The 23719-nt window shown below is 38.5% G+C and overlaps 1 protein-coding gene across 1 annotated transcript in view; it reads right to left on the minus strand.

Annotated features, from left to right (window-relative positions):
• The window catches only part of dchs1b (dachsous cadherin-related 1b), a 93102-nt gene that overhangs the window by 16170 nt on the left and 53213 nt on the right, over positions 1-23719 (minus strand). The window contains exons 3-8 of the mRNA XM_058412013.1: positions 4794-4982; positions 3938-4169; positions 3007-3243; positions 1857-2894; positions 753-940; positions 443-539 (exon numbers count right to left, since the gene is read on the minus strand). Of these exons, the coding sequence (XP_058267996.1) occupies positions 443-539; positions 753-940; positions 1857-2894; positions 3007-3243; positions 3938-4169; positions 4794-4982 (1981 nt within the window). The remainder of the gene's footprint in view (positions 1-442; positions 540-752; positions 941-1856; positions 2895-3006; positions 3244-3937; positions 4170-4793; positions 4983-23719) is intronic.

Consider the following 23719-nt stretch of genomic DNA (forward strand, 5'->3'; position numbering starts at 1 on the left):
CCATAAAACAGAAAGAATATGACACAACCACAAGTATGCTTAGAGAAGGCTGCCCCAGGAGGTCAAACCTTCAGCATTATGCTTTCATCAGCACTACACTTGCATTGTTTTGTTTTAAAAAATTATTTTAAAATAATTTTGCAAACTATCTTGATTTTTCTTCCCACGTCCACCATTATGAACATAAAATGCCAATTAAAACCATTTCAGTTCCAGGGTGTAACACAATGTTCAAGCGGAGAATGCTCAATACATGCAAGGCACTGTATTATATTTTCAAAGCCTTTTTGTTTTTATTTTTAAAGCACTAATGCGTAATGCTGTTTCTAATGCACTAATGCGTAATGCTGTTTCTAATGCACTAATGCGTAATCATTTACATCTGGAAAGCCATTTCATTCCAGAAACAGAGAGCTGCTATTGTAGAAGCATTGCTTGTTACCAGATAATGAGTAGTAGATCGTGCCATTCTCTCCTTCATCTGGGTCTTTTGCCTGCAGTGTTCCCAGGAGTGAGCCAGCAGGCAGACTCTCCTGCACCTGAAACACCAAAAACACCCAACAGTAAAAAATCTTCATGCCTCCATCAAACATGTATGCTCCTGAATCTGTACTCTCTATTCATAGCAAAATAACTACTCTTCCTTATGCAAGACTTATATAACATTCAACAGCCATTTTCTTAGAGACGGGCTGTATACTGGTAATTATCCTTTATATGTCTGTGCAAATTCTAAGGCATGTGGCTCTCACTTGGATAATCAGCTCCCTGCCAGGCAAGACGTGACTGAAGAGTGGGGCGTTGTCGTTCTCATCCAGCACAGTGACATGAGCGGTTCCTGTAGCACTCCGAGGAGGCGTGCCTCCATCCTGTACCACCACCACCAACTGGTAGCTAGACTGGAACTCACGATCCAGAGCTGCCCTGGTGCTGATCTCACCTAGAGAGAGAAACATTATATTTTAGTGCCTTTTAATGCAATACAATTAATGCATTCAGTACTGTAAATTTAGTAAACTATTAGAATCAGTAAGCTGTCTACTTGAGCTTTGGACACACAGAAAGTTCTGGAAAGCTCTGTGAGACACATGAGGTGAAAGAATTGAAATGCTTGAGGAAGGATTTTTTTTTTTGGTTTTGGATAAATGAACTCATTCACTAGAAAACTTGATAGGATCTGAGAGATGCTTTTGTAATAAAGGGGCCAACTTTGTCTTGACCATAAACCGGATACTCAAATGGGACTTCAAGGAGCAAAGTTGATTACATATAGTTCAACTGCTAGAAAGAAATGCTAGTGTCTCATAACCTGTTCTTTGCCAACAAGCATTATATTAGCCACAGAAAAGTCCAGACCAAATAAAATTTAAGGATGCAGAAATGAAGGTAAGTTAACCACTTACACTCCTGAGTTATAATCCTTATTCTCATCATCTATAAAAAATATAAAATGTTCATCTTACAGCATATTATTAATTTGTATTGTAATAATAATAATTAAATTGTATTTGCAATCACTATTAAACAGTATTAATAAGAAGCTTTAAGATGAATAACTGAACTGAGCTGAGACATTAGGGGGTTATTATTGGTCATTGCATCACTGTCTGTGTGAAGTTGGGTTTCCTCAGGGTATTCTGGTTTCCTCCTACCATCCAAAAACATGACAGTAAGTCATTTTACTACTTTAGTTGGGAATGTGTGTGTACATGGTGCCCTACAGGGGACCAGCATCCTATCTGAAGTGTATTCTATCCTCAGGAACAGGCTCCTTTTCACCACCACCATGAACAGGAAAAAATGCTTACTGTTACCAAATGAATGAGTTAATGAGTTTTAAGCGGTTTTCTTCTCACCAGTTTGAGAGTTGATCTGGAAATTGCGATCAGTATGCAGTAGTTTGTAAGTAAGCCGGCTGTTGAGTCCAGCATCACGGTCTGTGGCTGAAACCCTCCCAAATCCTGTTCCTGCAGGCAGGTTCTCTCTTACTGCTAGGAAGACCCTCTCCTGGGAGAACCGAGGTGAGTTATCATTTTCATCTGTCACAGAGACCCGCACGGTGGCACTGCCAGTCTTCTTCAGCTGTCCCCTGCCTGAGCTGGCCAGTACAGTGAGCAGGTAGATGTCTTTGGCCTCTCTGTCCAGTGCACTCTTCACAAATAGCCACCCGCTGTCTGAGACAATCCCAAACCCTGCCGCATCCCCATCAGGCCGGAGATGGTAGTAGACTGGAGTGGGACCTGAGGACGAGGCTCCATTTCCACCCTGATCCCTACTCAGGGCACGTACCTGCAGGAAACGGTTGTTCAGTGGTGTGTTTTCCTTTAGCTCTACACGATAGGTCATTGTGTCAAACACTGGCCCCTGGTCATTCTCAGCCTGTATGTGCACTACAAGAGTGAAGGTGGCACTGAGTTGAGGGGCACCACAGTCCTTGGCCAGCACCAACAAGTCGTAACGAGGAGCACTCTCATAGGAAAGGCTTCCTATCAGACGAATTTCACCACTGCTTCTGTCCACACTGAACATGCGCTGGCTTTCAGATGAAAGCAGATCGAAGCTCAACTGCCCATTGGCTCCTGAATCGCGGTCCTCAGCTTTTACCCGGTACACTACAGTTCCCATCTTGGTAGCCTCAGGAAGCAGAAGAGACTCTGAGGATGAAGGCAGGAAGGTGGGTGCGTTATCATTGACATCAGTGATAGTGATGCGGACCAGTGTCTGGGCAAACACTGGAGGGGTGCCACTGCGAGCCTGGATCTCCAGTTCCAGCGAGGGCCAAGCCTCATGATCCAGAGGCAAGCTGGTGCGCAGAGCTCCTGTCTCTATATCCACAGTGAAGTAGCCCTCTGGATCACCAGCGGAGATGGTGTAGGAGATGTCCTTAGTTGCTCCTGGATGAGGAATTGGGACGAGATATACAGTCAGACATGCAGGAAAAGTAGATAACATCAAGTAAGTAGTTATGTATTATGCATTAAAATTAAAGAAACATCAAACACTCACCATTTCTGGTGTTAGCAGACACTACACCAACTTCTGTGCCCCTCAGCACATCTTCAGGCACAGTGAAGAAGTAATGTGCCTGCTCAAAGATGGGAGGTGCTACAGAGCCAGCCACAACACTGATGTTCACTCTGGCGTTAACGGGCACTGAGAGCCCACCTCCATCCAGTGCCGTGATCACCATCGTAATGACAGAGTTGGCCTTTCCATGCAAGGATCGGGACAGCGAGATCACCCCTGCAGAGAAACAGAAAAAGCACACCACATCACACAAGTTCTTCACTAATCACATGTTATTATTATTATTAAGATTTTTATTATTATTATTATTATTATTATTATTATTAATATTATTATTATTATTGTTATTGTATATGGTGACTGAACTATGAAACAGCTACTTGTTGCTGTACAAATACTTAATGTCTACTGATGGCACTGAATATGTAATATTAATTTACAAATCATGAGCATGTTATAAATATAATAAATAACTGCTTTATCATTTACAACATAGACTGTCAGAAAGCAATTATTCATAACGATTAAATATAAATGTACTACATTTGCCTACAACTTGATCAGATCAGATTTACTGTACTTTAAAATTGTACAAGCACAAAGAATTGCAAATACCAAAGTAGCAAAGTATCAGACATTGCAAATGGCATGAAATATGAGTAAACATGAGTCCAGTGATACTGAGCAATGTAATTCAAGACAGTACAGTGTGCAAATGGAGTGGTATATACAGTAACTGAACATGGACCTAGTGACATGAGTGGAATACTACCCCATGCGTTAATTTTATTAATAATTATCGACAAATTAGTTACAAATTAAACTGATTCATATCAATTAAGAATTATACATAGCTAATACATTTATAATAAATTTACAGTTTCTAACAATCAAACACACAAACACACACCTGTGTCCTTGTTAAGGGTAAAGAAGTTGGAGCCTCCACCAGGCACTGTGCGGTATGTGATTTTGCCATTCTCTCCTGCATCAGGGTCGTGGGCTGATACTCTGATGACGGAAGTTCCTGGAGCGCTCTGAGAGCTCAAACTGACTGCATAGTTTACTGGGTAAAACATGGGTCTGTTATCATTAATGTCCAGCAATGCGACGTTCACATAGGCAGATGAGCTCAGACCACCCTGAGGGACAGAAATTTGGGAAATATGTGAAATGTGTTACTCTCCATTGATGAAATATCTGAGCAGGGTTACTAGGCTTGTAAATAAATTTTCCTTCACCAGCTTTATGACTGCTTAAATAATGGAAATGGGAACTGTTACTTATTGCCTTCATAGATGTGTGCCTGCATGTGTGTATGTGAATAGAAAGAAAGAAAGAAAGAAAGAAAGAAAGAAAGAAAGAAAGAAAGAAAGAAAGAAAGAAAGAAAGAAAGAAAGAACAGTGTTTGAGTGTGGTACTGTATATGAACACACCCAAGGGAAGTAGTATTTCCTGGAGTTTGAAAAGCTCATGACTGTTGTTCCTGGCAGCAAAAATGGAACTGTACTGAGTATTGAATCTGATAGCTAGTCTGGGAGAATGAGTATGATCTGACAGAAAAAATACACATTTCTATCAAATCACTGAGCCTATATGCTACCCAAAAAAAACCCTATTTCTGGCACAAGCCAAAGAAGAATGGCATTGGACCATTAGAATTAGCAAAAAAAAGTCAGGCAAAAAACTGTCAGACAATTAAATTGCATTTTGGGTCTATATAATAAATCTGTATTCAGAATCTGTATTCAGAACCTCTCACTCACCCCATCAGTAGCAGTGACTGTGAACTCGTAGCTCTCAGATCCCTCGTCTCGGTCGAGGACTGCGCTAGTGCAGATATGCCCTGTCTCTTTATTAATGCTAAACACTGCTGGTGGAGAACTGGAAGGTCCTGAACCTATAGAATAGGTTATTGCACCAAATGAACCTCCATCAGCATCGATTGCCGTCACCTATAGGAAAAATAGAAAACAAACAGATATTTTATTAATACTACAGTCTGATATTACTCTTAGATGGATATCCATTGCTTTTTTATTTAAATTAAATGGTGAACCAAGCTTGCTTTCCCTATGCACTGTAGAAAAAAACTATGTAAATATATATATATATATATATATATATATATATATATATATATATATATATATATATATATATATGTATATATATACACACATACATATCAGTGGTGGGCCATGTATTTCACACCTAGGCCTTCACTAGTGTCCTTCCTGAATTAATCCACCTCTATACCATCATTATGATGCCACGGCAATAAATACTACTCAACCGTTAAATAGCAAAGTAAAAAAGAAATTAGGCTACAGTATTTCACACCTCACAAGGAATAGTACATTTTATTACAGTCCACCTTGAAAATGCATTTGTAAGGACGTCTGCGACCAAATCGATTTCTTCTCCTCTGTCAGCCATTGTGAGTTAAAATATATACATTTCATTTTGTTTGTGCAATTCGCTGCCTCTGACTGCTCCAATTATCCAATAAAAGGACGGGAAATTGCTGATGTGATCGTATGCCTGCTAGATGGCCCCAGTGATGCCAACTCGAAATCTGATTGGTTAATGTAACAATTTCATTGCCACTTATTTTAAGCTACGGGCGCCTGCACTATTGATTCTGAAGGCCTTAAGGCAGATTTCCTGGCAACACATGATGCCACTAGCTCAAATATGATTGGATAAATACTCTTATTATAAATATACTCTACTGGAAGCAGCGCAACCAAGAGAAAAGCTATGAAATGTAGCGAGACTATTGGGAATAATTTAATACACATTCATGGAAAAATATATTAAATATATTAAAATACAAGTCAGTGATTCAGATCACTGCTGTTTAGGCCAGCAGAGAAGCCCTTGCTGGTCCTGACGGTCCACCACTGATATATATATATATATATACACCAAACTCTGCGAAGTAGATTTGTTTCTCTTCAGATATCTCTCAGTTGAAGCTTATTCTAGGATCAAGCTTGGCAAGTTTTTTTAGCCAAACTGCAACTTAATATGCTATAAACTGGGCTTAGCTGGTCTCAGATCAACAAGCTAAAAAAATCAGCAGCTGAACATTGGGAAAAGATAATCGAATCCATTCCAGCTATGCTGCAAACCGCCTGACAACTACACACCACCAAAACATGCCAAAGCACCAGACATCAGGTGCTATCCAGAAGGTTCCCAAATGGAAAAGTCATGACCTGAGAGCTTCTCTTTCTGGCCTCTGCTCCTGATGCACTCAGTAAACAGAATTACACAGGTGGTCCCAGAAAGCCCTAGTTCATCATTTAGATACATGAATGTAGCCTTACACCAAACATTTCCTTCAAAACATTATTTGAAAAAGACTTTTCACTCAACAAGGTCTGTTTCTCAACAATTTTTTTTATATGTTTAGCTTTAAAAGCAGCTCTATTACTTTGCTTCATGTCATTTACACCAGATGTAAAGTAGAGTCTTCTGTAAGATCTTGAGACTTTGAAATCTGGCCAAAAAGGAGCCAGTGATTTGTCTCTGAATCAGAGCAAAACTATGGCGCTATGTTCTCATGATACTGCTGTGGATTCCCTCATCCTCTCCAATATTTATCTGGCTTAATCTTTCTGAAATACTCAAGAGACTGGCTGGTCAGCAAGTGTTTCAAGTGTTGGTCAAGACCACTTGTGCACTTTTCTAAGTAACATCACACCTGTTACATAGAGAACCACTTTTTCAAATCTGTACACACATGAGGATAAATGCTGTGTGTATAAGTAAAACTGTGAAACCTTTCAGACTTGAAAAAAAGGAATGTGTTAAGAACTGATGGCTTCACTGTGCTCTCCAGGTGATAAAGGTTTAACAGAACAATTCATTAAAACCAGTCAACAGCATTAGACCACTGAAAACCCTCTTTCTTAGTACAAATACGATTCCATCACAGAGATTGCTATCCCAGCTGCAGATACCTTCACCATTACCACTTTGTCTTATTTCCTGAAAAGATCACTTTGAGTCTAACATCTTTTGATGGATCTGTTATCTTTTAGCTGTCATGGTTCCTGGAATATTTACGTAATCTGGGAAGTTCATGCATCTGTGATGTTAATTTGGGACAATGCTCTGACCAGGCCTGAGAGTCAGTTGTCCACACAGGAAAGCCCACTGAGATCCAACTTGTCTGAGGATGACCTCAGTATTTTTTCTATATACACCAGAATATCTGGATATTATCTTAGACATGACTGAAATCATAACTGATACAGTATCAGCACCACTTGGGAAGAAAAAGGAAATTAATCAAAAAAAAAAAAAGAAAGAAAAAAAAAAGAAAATATTTTTAAATGAATGAGTCAAGGAGAGAGTAAATACCAGAATGTCTCAAAATGACGCCTTCACTAGATGGCTCTATCTTTTTTGAAAAAGATTACATTTAGCATCCTAAATCCATGTATCCTTGTGGGAATGGTAACACATGTGGCATGGAAAGCTTTTCTCAAAGACTGTTTTGGGGATTTCTGTGGTTATAATTTAGTCAGGTGTGGGGGTAATGAGGCATGACGGCCAAAGCTGGGAAAGCTTGGGTTACAGTCAGTGGTAGATTTGAATCATAACTGAGAGCCCCTTGGGGTGCAAATGATGAAAAGAATTATTGGGTGTCAGTGTTGAGTTGGGACTCTTTTGAGGAACCATACAGACATCCTCTTTGCATAGAGACTGTCCTGAGTCTGACTGGAGGAAGAGGATATATAAGCTGGTGCGATGAAAAAAAATAGAACAAAATATATATATATATATATATATATATATCCACATATGCAAAGCTTTTATGGAAACTTACATGAAAATCAATGTAAAGATAACCCTTGGAAGTTTGCAGAATTTTGTATTTTAGAGTTCAATCACAGATAGCATGCATAATATTGTAATTGTCCAGTGATGTAAGTGGTCAACAGTGCAGCTCCAGCCTTGGCTATCTGTAATAGTGATGAGACAGATTCTCTCATGAATGCTCTTTCAATTCCTCTTTGATCATTCAATTGTTGATGAAACATGCTTATTTAACTGGAGAGAGAACAAGAGATTGACTCCAGGAGAAATGTGTTACACACCTCCACTCATCCCTGGGAGTGCAAATTTAAAATCAACACTGGGGTCAGGGGTGATTCTAGGATTTTCATTTAATGAGGGTATAATAGAAATAAATAAATAAAATTAAAATAAAATAAAGGTTTGACTAACAGGGTAGGATGGTAAACTTATTGCAGCATTCCACTGTACTGCATAGTTGTGTATAACATTTGAGTACTGAACAAGCCAAATACGAGTCTTCCTGATCTCTCACACACACACACACACACACACGCACTGATCCTTGCTCTGCAACGCCGTGGTCTGCGGATTGAAGAATGCGCTGAAAGATGGGGAGGAGCCGAAGTCTGCCGCCGTTTTCATATGAAATTTAAAGCGGACTGAGGAGATCACTAATTTGTGTACAGTTTATGGAGAATCACAGATTTTTTAGGGGGGCTGAGATGTTAGCTAAAGCCCCCCTAAAAATGGCCTAGCGATGCCCATGACTGGAGTGTTATTCATTTCCAGCATTGCTTTAATATCTGAAGCATAATGTCCAGAACAGACAAACATTCTCTAGGTACACTACACAAATACTGATACTGAGACTAATTCTAACCCCATTTGAGACAGTTCTATAACCCAGTACTTGTTTAATAACAGCACCTTATTTGGATTAATTTGACTAGCTATGTGTAGAACCCAATGTGAGTTACTTTAATTACCCAAAAAACTGGTTCATTATGAGCCATTAACAGGTAATTTTACCCCTTATTGCATATGATTAAAATGTAACACTTAATATTTTTATATATTAAAAATATATTATATAATATTTATTTATTATATTTATATATTATATAATATTTTTCATTTACCACCTAAACATGACAAAGCTAAGCAGATAAACCAATGAAATTGACTAAAGACCCAAACTACAAGGCAATAAATTTCTCTCAGTAGAAGTTCTGTAGAGAGTCTGACTGATTTTGTGATTTAGTCATGAAGAAGCTTTGCCACTGACACTAGGCATCCTGAGTTGTATCTGATGGGAAAAACACACGATTTAGAGCATGATGACACTGACACCAGGATCCAGTGATGTGAATCAGAGTGAAACCAACAGATTAAACATGTCAAGACAGCATCATAGGTGACACCTCTATGAACAAAGCTGTACTTAAAGATGTATCCCTAGTTAATTAGTTGTAGGTAGACAGCTGGGTCCTGACCTGAGGGAATAACAAGCTATAAATATTATAATCATCCTTGGAAGTGTTAGCAGTGGACTTGTTTGTGTCCATTAAGCAAGCTTGTGGTTTAATTCCATTATTGTAATTGCAAAAATGATAACTGTCTTGGGCTCTAATAATATAGTAACATAAGTAGAAAGAAAAAACCGGACTGTAATGGTAACCTAGCCATTCACCAGTTAACCATAACCCAAAGTTTAACATATGAAATAATAATTATAATTTAAATAATAGTTATTTAAATATGTGTAACTTTAAGGTAAACGCAGCACTGAAAGTAATCTAAAAGTCTATATATTCCAGTCTTACAGATAAGGTGGTTTGAAACACTGGTTTGAAAGTAGAGCAGTAATTCTGTCTGGGTGAAGGCATACTCCTACTATTGAGACCCATTTATTCCTGAGGTCACACTCTGTGCAATCACTCCCAGGAAAGAACACATACCACTGTATACCATAACTCAACTCTTTCTTAGGCATTATGTCTCTCATGAGATGTTGAGCAGGTCCCATACATATTAAACACTGGTACAAGTAATGACTCAGACCCTGATTTTATTATTCACATCGAACTAATTACCTATGTGCTGTATGATCTCGTAGAGATGACTTACACATCCAGACATCCACTCCACACTCTCTCTATTAGTTTCAGTTTAGTTCCTCAGAAGTACTGAATAATGTTTTAATATGAAAAACTAAATAGTAAGTAGGGAGTTTGAAGATTAAAATCCGGTACAATCTAACAATGATAGCTCATGTTTGCAAGTAAGTGATTTTATGCTGAAATGTGTTTAACTTCTAGTGTGTCTTCCTGAATACCATAACAGTCATCTGGCTGACAACACCTTATAAGCACTCATGTGGAACTCATACCCCAGAAGCTTCTTGAGGTTGCTGTCATTTATAAGTGTTGTAAATGGTTTGTTATTACATTGCTGGTAGTGCAAATCCTGAGGTTTATCTCAAATAGCATCTAATGTCAAGCTGAAGGTAAAATGTTTGTGTACTTCCACTAAGAGGCTTTTCTCTGGTTATACATTGGGGTGTTGGTTTCAGACACACATGACTCTCTCACACACACTGTTTGTCTAATGCCTGCAGTACAAATGTACAAACAAATCCTCTCAGATGGATCAGTAAATGTGTAAACAGAACAATCTGAATCATTCTGCATAGCTGGTATGGATTAATCGAGGAAAAATGTATTTCAGTTCATAGTAAATATTCCATGATCGTACTATTTTAAGGTTCTATCAAATGAAAAATAAAAAAATCCAACAATCAGGATTAGTCTAAATTACTCAAAATTTTAATGTCAGGTTGTGTGGGTGTTTTCACACTTGACCTGACCAACATTGTATCACTGAAGGGTCTCATAATAATAGGATTGCTTTTCCATAATCATAGATCACAGATTTCTTTCTGAACTGTGGAGGTACATTTTTTCATGATGGATGCGGTCATTACAAGTACCACAAAGGTCAGTTGATTACAGTGCTCCAGTCCTATGAAAATCTGGTTATATACATCAATATGACCTTCTGTCTCCTCTGGTGACCATAACAACCTTTTCCTCTCCATTATGAAACTTGCAATAGGACATAAGATGAATAAATCATCCAATTACATTACTCAAGCACGCAGCACAGAGTGCAGTTAACATCCACACTTGATACCATGGTTTAAACCCCAGACAACTGTTTTTAAGAGGACCAGGGACTGATTCTCTGCATAGCTCTTGAGCTCAAAAACAGTGTCCAAATCTCTCAGGACAAATGGTCTTACGTCTGGAAAAATTGTTAGCATGAAAACGACCTAAAAGAATTAAGAGGATTTAAGAGGATTGTATATAATGATGTCCTTTACAACAATGAGAGAAACACTTCAGAAGTAAAGTGGACTATGAGTGGATTAAGATGGATTGTTTATTTTTAACAATTTCCATCTGCACTTATCAAAAATGAATCCCCTTAACTTAATATTTGAGCAAACAGTGCAGCAAACAGAAGACAGAGTTTATGTGTCTTTGCAGTATATACACACTGCATATGGAAAAATAAAGATGTGAAAACAACAATGAGCAGTTGAAGCACAAGACCTGTAAAGCTAACGGATCTATTTTTATTCTATTTGGAAAGAAATAGACACTAAACCACCACAAGCATTAAACACCAAAAAGCCTGACTTAACATTTCTTTTTAATGGTCAGTCCTTAGTGAGCTGAGTTAAAACAGTCTTAACTTTTCATTCAATCATCTCCAAGTCATTAAACATTAAAGTGACCACATGTTATATCCCAGAGTTGGTTTTGTGTAATAAAACAGACAGATACAGTCATTTAGACAGATCAATACTGTGATGAGTGCGAAATGAAAAACAAACAAACAAACAACAACAACAACAAAAAAAAAAGGCAGAATTCATTTTAACTAGAATCCATAGTAGCATAGGCTCCAATCTGTAGGTACAGGCTATTGATCTCAGTCCTGTCAGTGGTAAAACATTTCATTTTCATAATGGCATTTCCTGAGCAAACAAGCACCAACCAGTAGAGACTCATAAACTGTATTAACTGAACACTCTGAGGTCTTCAGTATTGATCTGGACAGAGGAATTATGATACAATCAACTAATAACTGGGTGTAGCCCCCAGTGGTGTACTATGATTAATGCAAAGCATGCACCATGTGAACGTTGTGCACTGGAAGTGGGATGCTTAGCCAGAATAAACATCTCCCAGGACACAGGGAAGTATTTCTAAAACTTACTGTATGTCTGCCATGAAATATGCATTGCAGAGTGGTGTGGCTGACGTGGTTAGATTGTCCCGAGATAGTATAGTATAGTATACTTATGTAGTGCATCTGTACGCTTGTTATATATGCTGATCCACTGTAGTTCATTTTTAAACGTTTATAAGCTTTTGTTTGTTCAGTCACTACAGTAATGTATTTTTTAATGATGGCTTGGATGGGGACTGGGTGTATAAATTAATGGATAAATTAGCACTTGAAAATGTTTTATACGTATACACTATTGCAACTCATGTACAACTCAATTTGAGTCATTTTTGCTGCCATTGAATGCACTGAATGTTTTACATAAACAATCATTTAATCTTATGTTGGAAATGAACCTTGAGCAAATGAAATGAACAAATAAATTATAATCAAGAAATGAGGAATTATTTCATATTTTTCCATGATGATAACAGATGATTTAATCATTTAAGACCAAGTCAGTGTGATTGCAAAGCCATGGTCCCAGGATGGATATTTGGCTTTATTTGTAACATGTATCTGTTTTTTTGAGTCATAAAGTTTTTGTCCTTGCTCTTGATGATTGTTATTTTCCTTATCTTAGCCTTGGAGATTATCTATATTGTCTCAGATGTGTCCTTTGCACACACACACACACACAAGTATATAAATGTCAGCTCCTTCCAACTTATGTTTAGACTATAGAGTGTCCAGACACACAACAAAAAGATTTTGTTAATGCTACCCTGGCTTTTAGTCTCCTGATTGTTCAGTCATCTTACTTCTGGTGTAACTGCAGTCAACCAGATAGATAGATAGATAGATAGATAGATAGATAGATAGATAGATAGATAGATACATAGATACATAGATACATAGATAGATAGATAGCGATAGATACAGTCAAACTCTCTCTCTCCCTCTCTCTCTCTCTCTCTCTCTCTATATATATATATATATATAGAACCAGATTGTATTTACAAGGCCTTATTTTAATAATAATGGTATACAGTAAGCAAGACATTCTGACATCACAAGATGCACAGAGAGATTTTAGAAATTCTTCACTGAAGACACTGAAAGGTGATTCATTACTTACAAAGTTATTGGTAATCAATTTCATTTGTCTCAGAGAGAAACAATAACTAAACTGGAGAGTGACATACTAGAGACATTTAATGCAAACCAATTAGATGAAACAGACTTGAACTGGCATTTGCCCCTAAAGCAATGTATCCAGTGAGAAAAAAGTGCAGTTTGTAGCAAAACTGAATTATGTGTTATGCAGGAAATTGAACCTTAAACAAGATTTACAGACTACACTGTGTGTACACTATCTGGAGGTGCCCTTTAATAGGTCTATAAAGTAAATGTACAGAGAGGATGTTTCTCTTACCCAAAGCTTTTGTAAAAATGCCATAGGACCTTTTTTTATTTTATGGGATTGTGGGAAAAAAAACAATCAGTGCCACAATTTTCTTTGAAGTGGAGTTACAGAGCTATAGTAATCATAACTTCTTAACCAAGCTGAGGGAAAAACACATCCTGTATGCAAACTGAACCATCAAATGTTGTGATTTAAAATGTTTACACACATGGTTTATGCTCAGTCTGCTCACAGCTAATGGTTGTATGTTTGCTATCTTTAGATAATAGTACTGGCAGATTACAGGACATGTCAATGCTAAAATATCATTTGTCTATCAAAATACGAGTGATAAAACAATACTACAGATACAGATCACACGCTTCACAAATGCATGTGTGTTTTTTAGAGTCCTTATAAACTGTGAGCGATCCACATGAAGATGATTGAGTCCAGGTGTGTAATCAGTCATGTGATCATAAACGTCAGCAAGTCTGGGTGTTGTAGTTCTCTGCAGCACTGAATTCTGGGATGTGAAGTTGAACGCTGATTTCAGCACCAACATGACACATAAGCGCTGTCATAGATCATGCTTAACAAGTTAAAAATATATAATAATACATGTTGAATTTTTGATTCTGACTGGACAAAAGGTGTTCATTAAAGGGACTCCAGCTTAAATAATTTTATTCAGTATTTAATTACGTGGGCAGACGTTTCACAAAGTTACACATGATTTAAAAACATGTAATGATAATGTAGTGTTCTCTGTGAGGAAATTTGCATTTCTGGAAGGAATCTCTTGTGACACAGTCAGTTACAAAGAAATAACGGTAAAGTCTATAGAATGGCACTAGTCTGTATCATTACAAGCTTTTTTATTTTTTTTATTTTAAGAGCCAGTGAGAGAGACAAATAACATGCTGTTGAGGGAATGACTTTTGACAGCTGCTATAACATAAGTGATAAAAAAAAAAAAAATGCTCTAAATGTATAAAACATGTATTTCATGCTTCATTGAATAAAAATTGTCTTTTTAGTGTTGCAAAATTATTGTAGTATAAAAGATTGTGTTGTTTACACCACCTGATCTTTGATTATTTTCCACACACCACCTCATGTTTTATTCTTTACTGGCTAAGAGCAGTCATATCACCGAACATCGCGACGGATACAAATCTTGGTTAAAATCTGAAAAATGTAGCTTTACCTTACTTGCTGTAATTTGTGGTCCCCATAGTGTGAACACCTCACATGTCATTTAACACCAAAATTATTCTAATCATTCAGTATTGATTTCTTCATTCCTCACTCTTAAGGATCTGGACTGGAGAAATCAATAGTTTAGTGAGTCATACATCATGCTGACAGCCACCCAGAACAGCCAACAAACACCGAAGCTTATTCAAGATAATTAACTTTAGCCTATGCAAATAAACATTGTTCATGGCAAACCTAAAGTGCTGGATGTTCCACGCAATTTCCTTTGGATAATATTAACATCAGGTAAAGGATATAGTGAGATTATCACAAGAGTAAGACTTACTAGAGTAAGTCCATACTATGCCTTGACCTCACATGGCACAGACTTCTCATCTCAGTGCTTTTACTGAACCAAGGTGTCAGAATAAGAGAGATGAAGGGAAAAGGAGGAGGGGGAGGAGGAGGGGGAGAGAGAAATGGAATAAGACAGAGGCTTCAGATGCATGAGAGACATGAGGAACAGCACTGTTAGGAAGGAAATATAAACCCTTTAAAGCACTGTTGTCATTCAACAGACATTCTTCCTAGTCTCTCAGCTCAATTACGTGGCTGCCCAAAATCCAAACAGCATTATACATGTTTACCCTGACCCTGCCACATTATACACTCCAAACTGGAGCCTAATCACTGCCGCAGCATAAGCAACTCAATCATATGGGCAGAAAAGAGTCTGTGCCATGCTAAGACATCTCTTCCTTTACTGGAGTCAGTGGTGGTGCAGAGGGGGATGAAACAAAGGATGCGGAAAGAATGAGGCAGAGGAGGGGGGTTGTTGAGCAGGGGGTGGGATGAAGGACCAGTCAAGCGTGGAAGAGTAATGTCCAGAAGAGTATACTGTCAGAGCTCCATAAATGCAAGCAAATAGACTCAACGCTGCTCCAGAAACCAGCAGCACAATCTGTTACCCTGTTTACAGTATTGCTTCAGTCAGCATAAAGATATGTGTGTGTGTGTGTGTGTGTGTGTGTGTGTGTGTGTGTGTGTGAAGGAAAGAAGGAAAAAATGTGATCTCAATGATTGTGGCATGGACATTGGTGTCAGATGGCTGCTGATCTATCTGCTAGGTTTATTAGCTAGTTGATATATTCAAAGATATATTAATAGATAGTAAAGGAAAAGGAAAAAATATATCACTGAGAGCTGGGTGTGATTTTGGTACTGAAGTGTTTCTACATTATTGCTCTTTTTACTTTGTATTAAATTATATTTTATTTTTGGTCAAATGTTATTTCCATTGTATCCATATTTGGTTATGTATATATGAATGGACATATTTTGCATAACCTTTCTTCACAGTCTGCACAGTACAAAACTACATCAGCCAGGGGATCCTGACATTAATGTCAAATTAATGCTAAAGCAAATAACACTAACAGCATCACTCTATCAGCAGGAGAAAAGCCATGTGGACACTGAAAGCAAATACGAAACTCCCAAGCTCCAGTGCCCTGGTGCCATATATTCAGATTTATTCTCTAATGATCTGTTTTTACTAAAAACATCTGTCAAGCATTTTAAAAATGCACATCTCACTGATTCTCACTGCTCAGTCTGAGTTGATGGACCTGAGGTGCATGAATAGGTCAGGGTCAAAGGTCGGGAAGTCACCACTGCGTGTTCTATCTTAACCTACGACCCTTCGCTTTCTTTGGTGCTGACATGCTTTCTCTGTGTCTCTGAAATGAGCGAGCCATCCATTATTTGATACAATGAGGAAACAGCTGCTATAACAGTCGCACAAATGAATAAAAGGGACACTAAAAGGGACACTAAGGATCTAATATGTTCAATTATTCAGGGGTTAACTGAAGCAGTGATATCAATCACCATATTCATGAGAACAACAGCTTTCAAATAATCTGATCATGAGATATGTGCAAAAAAATCCACAGTAAAAATAATAATAATAAAAAAAACATTTGTTTTAGTGCAACAAATGTTATCTGTCCCAAACCATTAAAAGATACATCAACTAACCAGCAAACAGTGCCTTTACTGGCTAACCTGTTCATCAATAAAAGTAGCCGTAATAAATCAATACAACAGACTGAGAGCTGATCCCATGGGGAAAAAAGTGCATTCATAAATACAGCTACAATATGCAATACGACCTACTACACATCTGTCAGGATCAGTAGTTCCACTGATAAACATGCAATTATAAATTTAATATAAAATCATTGTGTACGACTCCAAATGTAGCTTTAAATAAGGAAAAGCAAATGTTTAACTATGGTAACAATCATCCAACTGCACACCATGTCATATATGTGATGGTCTTGTGAAATCTTTATATTTATATTATATTATTATATTATTATATTATTATATATTTATATATCAATATTTATATTTTCTATATACAGTTCCAAAAAGAACAGTTCTCTGTTGAAAATATCTAATCTGCAAATAATTATATAGAATAAAAAAAAAATATCTAGCAAACTTTCAGACACAGCCTTATTATTCTTAATCATACTGCTGATGTACACTCACCACACTGCTCACTTTATTAGGAACACCTGTTCATGCGGTGATCTAATCAGTCAGTCATTTGGCAGATGAACAATACATAAAATCATCCAGATGCAGGTCACAAGCTTCAGTTAATGTTCACATCAAACATCAGAATGACTTGATATCTGCGATTTTGATTGTGAAGACTGAAGATTCTTAAAGGATGTTGTTTTGTTTTTCTGTATAAAGACTGTAGCGTGTGAAAATCTCAGGAGATACAGGTCAGTTCAAGTTTCTGAAATACTCAAATCAGCCCAGGAGATCAGCAGCAACCATCAGCTATGCCAAAATCACAGAGCTCATCCATTCTGATAACTGATTTGCTGCCACATGATTGGACAACTACATAAATGTGCAGGTATATAGGTGTTCCTATTAAAGTGACAGGTTAGTGTATAACAAGTTAAAAGGGCACTGTGTGATATTCACATAAAATCAGTTGCAATTACAGTCACTAGCAGACTCTATCCTGTCACACTACTATCAGTACTTAAAATAACTTCTTACTATAATCCAAAATTCTTGATAATCTTGGCAGCCCTGAGTTTGGTTTTCATCAGTGTTTATTGCACAATTCTTTGGGTGTGTGTGTGTGTGTGTGTGTGTTTTCTTAAATAATCTCTTTGACATGTTTAGCTTTATTGCTTTGCGGCTTGAAAGGTCCATTTCAGTAGTTGACTTCTCAATTCATACTCTGTAAAAGACACTTTCTTTTGGCAGACAAGTGCAGATCCAGCATCCCAGGTGCATCAGACTAGCCAATCTTTTTCACGATCACCGTTTCATCTTTCCCTGGTGTGTTGTTTGATGTGGGCTAACGATGCACTGACCCAGCACAGAGACAGTGCTAATGATGAAGAATAACTAGCAGAGAAATATAACACAGAATGTAAAGTCGCTGGACGGTTTTGGATTGCTCTGACTTCATGCATTAGGGAGAGTAAAAGCAGTTAAATAACAGAACAGGTCAAAAAGGGCGCACACATCAAAGAGACATCAGCTCTTGGAACAGAGAGAGGGAACAACAGCTCCCCAATAATCCCGCTACGACTTAAGGATCTGCATAGGGAATGTGCTGTGTACTGAAATGAGGGTGAGAGAAAGGGCACGCAGCTTTTGGCAACTCAGACAGGAATGAATGTTGTGCAAGAGGATAAAATATATACATTTTGAACAACAAAAAGGTCAAGAGGTGGCAGGTTAGACAGACAAATAGATTGACATAGAGAGAGAGTTAGTTAGAGAGAGAGAGAGAGGTAAATCCTTTGAGACCAGTTTAGTTTTAAGGCTTTGAAAAATGCCTCAGCATAGCCTCTCCAATGCCTCTAATGGAAGCCATATTGGATTAGACCAGCATAAAAGCACAACACATCCTGCAAATCGTGACGTGAATGCCATGTGTGAAGAAACAAATCACGATAAATGCCTGCCAATTGATAGCTAACAACCACCTCTGCGGCCTAAATCAAGACAACACGCTCCCTCTGCGACGTTAACTCTATTTTGTATTTTGTAAGAACACAATGCATTTAAACTAACCTTATTTTGTGTGTTTGTTAGTACAGGGATGTTTGCTTAGCTCTGGCGTGGCACTTCTTTTTCTGTGCTCAAAAATCAATATGTTGTCAGGCCACATGTTTTAACCAGATGGTTAAAGGGTGAAAATCCCAAAACACAGTGAGGTGAGTCAGGGTCATGACCTGTTATAGCACCGTTCACCCTTCATTATAAATCAATGATCAGCATGAAGCCTGATGGGCGAAACAGAAACAAACAGTGAGGTGGAAGGAGGGATGACGAGTGACAGTGTGCAAGTTCAACTTCTAGAATGTTCCTTTCCGACCATGCTTCCTTAAACTACTAATAGTCGTGATTTTAATGCAGCATACTAACATACTTTATGTCACATGAACCTTTTTCACTGTTAATAGTAACATAAAACCATAACAAAACTCAGGCTAAAGAACAAAGAAAATGTTGAGGACAAGTCATTATTTATGGAAATCCTCTCACTCTTACAGAATTTGAGTTATGGCAAGAGCTTTGGGATGTGAAGAGAGTTGTTGAAAGAGAATTCCAGGTCCAAAATAATCAGACCACATTCCAGCAAGGTCTCTTCCACCATCTCTCTCCTCAAATACACAGACACGTGTGAAAGCGCATGAACTTCTACAGCAACTGACTGCAATTCTGTGCCAGTGACACACATGTGGTTCCAAGCACCTTGGGAAAAGAGAGGAGCATTACAATTCATAAAGCACCTGTTGCATCCAAAGCAATACACAAGCACAAGCACTGATTTCCTTTTCCACCCCCTAAAGGGCACTGTTGATCTTGAAGGGCAGACTTCCGAGAAGCTCAGCAGGGAGCCGCACTTTAAAATAAAGCTGTCAGAGGACAGCCACAGGCCGGATGTGTGGTTGTAACCCTTCATGCTCTGCTGTGTGAGTGGCAGCGGCCTTGCTGAGAATTCATTCACTGTGTGGCCTACACACGGAGGGAGGGAAAGTGAACATGCTAAACCTGGATATGCTAAAACTAGTTTAAACCTTAGCTTGGATCAAAGAGGATTGCTGCATGCCATACTTTCACTAGATAATGAAGTCACTCCCCGAACAAGAGTGGTCATAAATTGTGGCTGAGATACTGACTAGCAGTTCGTAGGAGTACTAAAGCAAGCTAAGAGACACACATATGGGGCTCTCATACGCAGGCACACGCAGACATGTGCACCAGACAGGACGCCCCAGTGCACTCCTACTCACAATCTATTTTCTCTGCTTTTGGCTACCTAAGGCTCCAGGAATGGCCAAGAAAAACAGAATGGCCAGGCGCAAGATAGCACAAGGGTTAGAGGGCTCCACAGCTCCAGCTGAGAGATAAAGAACTGTGAGTGTTGTCAGATAACACTCACACAAAAACACACACACACACTTGGGAATTGGTTCTGTAGAGTAGAATACCATCGAATAGAATATATGATACCGGCTGTATATTTGTCACACATGTCCATCTGTCAGGATATAACAGCCCTGAGGCATTTAAAGCTAAAGCACTTGCTAATTTCCAGTCCCCATGTTAATGGTTGATAAGGAATAAGAGCAGCAGGGTCACTGTTTTGTGAATAATGTTTGCTATTTGCCTAATTAGCAGCATCTCCATAGGGAAACACTGGTTTAAGTGCACCACGATTCTTATAAAGATGCCTTGGATTCCAACGTCACATGCCACAAACATGAACCTGAAAAAAAGAAAAGGATTTCCACATACACCCATCTGCAAAGAATATTCCTGCTTTGACTTTAACATCTTTACTGTACAGTCATCTCTAATATTTAGCAATACTGCAGTAAACAGGAGCAAGCTGAAGAATTTAAGATATCGATGTAAAATAAATTGGCAAAATGGAAAATCATCATGTTAGAGTCACAACCAGAAGGGAAAGATACCATTCTGTTCTTTGCATGAGAGAAATTCATGATAGTGACTGTGTCATTTTTAATCGAAAAGACATTACATCAGAATATAACCACATACCAAGCGTTAAAGCAGCTGTGTTCAGGATCGATACAGCTCAATCAAATTTTCCCCTATGATACTTTTCACTGCATAGTGCAGCATGTCTCTTTTTCTCCCTGTGGCTTTCCTGCTGATGTGCTGCAGGAGTCACTGAGTTCATGGAGGATTTGTACAAGGACAGCAGGAAAGCCAGCTCCCCCAGAACTTGACGAAGGAACCACATGTACGGCTTCAAAACATAATTTCTCCTACATGGTACCAGCTCTGCTGACTCACTTTATTCTCAGACATCCAGCAGTATATCAGAAGACATCTGTCACACGAGAGACGACTCACTGTCCTTTCTGATAGCTTACATCTGTTTATGAATAAAGCCTTTGCTTTGTCAAAATCAGTTCCGCAAGATTTATGTATGACATGGTCTGTCTCAGCAAATCCTGAAGAGACAGGGTAAGTTTTAAGGATACGGTAACGTATACATCATATCCTGATGTTAATCTTCATCCTTCATTGAAGCTTTATCCGAATCATTATGAGTCATTACAGCTGTGTAAACACCAATCCATGGATCACTGCACTAACGCTCATGTTCATCCTACAGGCAAAACACCACACACACACCAGGGCAAATGGATTAAACCAGATGAGCCTTGAACCCTGTCCTTCATACCGGATGCATCTTCAGCATGTTTCAGTATTATAGGCTCACTGATTTATCTCTACTTATCTAATGTATGAGAGATGACCAGAGAGTGTGCTGATTGAGGACACACATGTTCTAGCATATGTCAAAATAAGTTAAGAAATAATTGGAACAAAGCTGTACTGTTACACACTGATAAACACTGAGCAATATTTAAAACCATTGACAGTGAATTGGTAGCAGGTCTCGTGGGGTGTAGTCCAGTCTGCAATGGTTACCTACCTAAAGGTATGACAACTAGTGACCAGGTCATGGCTGCCCAAGGCTCATTGATGGCACAAGAGGGACCTACACAATACGAAGCAGGTGGTTTTAATGTTGTGGCTGAACAGTTTAACTCTAATGGTCTTGACATTACAGAGGAATCATTACATCAGCTGGCTGCTTGGTATGGCCATGTAAAAAAAAACTCCTTCTCAGGGATAAGAGCTCCAGTCATCACATGATGTGTAGTGGACTATTACTTGATCAAAGCACACTGAAGTGGATTTAAGTGTCAGCTCTGGGCAAGCCAGCCCAATCTTCTAATGACTGTGAGATCTACATAAGTGAGTATTAAGAGGTGAATGCACTCTTGAAATAGGGACTGCTTGGTTGCAGCTACATGATGTCAGAACAACAAGATGTCTATCGTCTTTCTGTCTGATCACAATGTCTATGTAGTAAAAGCAGAAGTATTTTACATAATGAGGTTTAACATGTAGGTCCAATAAAAATAAACTCCCAAATTTCCCAACGTACACCACAGCTGCACTAGAGTCAACTTCCCATTGTTCACACTCACTTCCTCGTGCACAATTTTCAGACTTCTGAACATACTCACCTGTTCCTAATCACACATACTAACCTTTAAAATGCACGTCAGTCGTGAAGTATACACTCGCTTTCTGACTACACCAAGCCTTTGTCTATTGTTTATGCTTTTCCAGATTGCCCTTGTTTCTGTAACTAGTTACCTGAGTTCTTGCCCACATTGTTCCGATTGCCTGACTTGTGCCTCCTTTATTGAGCTTGAGCTTGCCTTTTAAATTGGATTGTTTGTGAGAGTGTCATTAAAGCTGTCTCACCTGCAGCTGCATCTGTCTCAGCATTTCTGCAAAGGAATTTAAGCATTGTTAGCTTCTATTGTTGCCCTGGAAATGCAGTTGAACTAGTAAGCTCCATCATTCCCATTCTGTGGCATTTATTTCCAATTAGGAATCTCTGTGCAGATTATCACACCTCTCACAGTGACTTTTGCAATGTGCCTGTTCTATAATTACTGATAAAAAGAACAAAGACTGGGCAACAACAGATTTCTCTACCTCAGGATGGCCTCTCAGTGACCTCTAAATTCCCCATCCTCCTGCAGACAAGGTTCAAGAAGGACCACTGCTTTCTGAGAGCATCTTTTCCCCGTGGCTCCATAATAGCTAAACCAGACATGCTTCTTTTTGCCTGCTGATGTTTCCTGACCTCTAAATGACATTACTATGAAAGGATTGCTATCTTCTCTGTATCTGCAAAAGAGAGACCCTGCATTCAGGCTTAGCTTGCAGTCTGCTGTCGTGTCATTTTTAGCTCAGCTCAGCACTTGCTGCGAAAAAATAGAAAATGGATGTGAGGACAGTGCAAAATTTGAAGATACTATGAGATACAGAGCAAAAGACGATAGACATAGACATTTATATTTACATTTATGGCATTTGGCATTTATGACACCCTTAAGTGTTAGTCTTTTTTTGAGTTTTTATAGTATTTAGCTTAGGGTTAGGGTTAATATTTAGGCACAGGTGTGAGGTTGCTGGAAGTATATATGAACTCAAAATATTTGGCAGTGGTCTAAACAGGTTCATTACAGTCCAACACCTGATAGTCCGTATTAATAAAATCAGAAAGGTTGCAAGGGTCAAAACCAGAAAAATACAAGACTAATAGAATCCAGTAACTAGAACAATAGGCAATGCCACAAGGAAATCAGGGCTTAGAATGAACACCACAAGAAATCGTTGCTGTTAAGACAAAGAGACGGATGACAAATAATGCTACTGTACTGTACTAACCAATAGAGAACGAATGACTGGAAAAGGTTAACAAGATTAGGAAGGTGGAAGCTGGGGGAAAAAAAGGAACAGGTGCAACTAATCAACAGGATTAATGTGAACAGGAAGCTGTGATCATATAAGGAAACTGAATCAGCCTGGATGTGACTTTATCTTCCATCAGTAGTGATGATGAACATGTGCATGAAAACA

Source organism: Hemibagrus wyckioides, linkage group LG16, assembly GCF_019097595.1.
Source record: "Hemibagrus wyckioides isolate EC202008001 linkage group LG16, SWU_Hwy_1.0, whole genome shotgun sequence".
Classification (NCBI taxonomy): Eukaryota; Metazoa; Chordata; class Actinopteri; order Siluriformes; family Bagridae; genus Hemibagrus; species Hemibagrus wyckioides.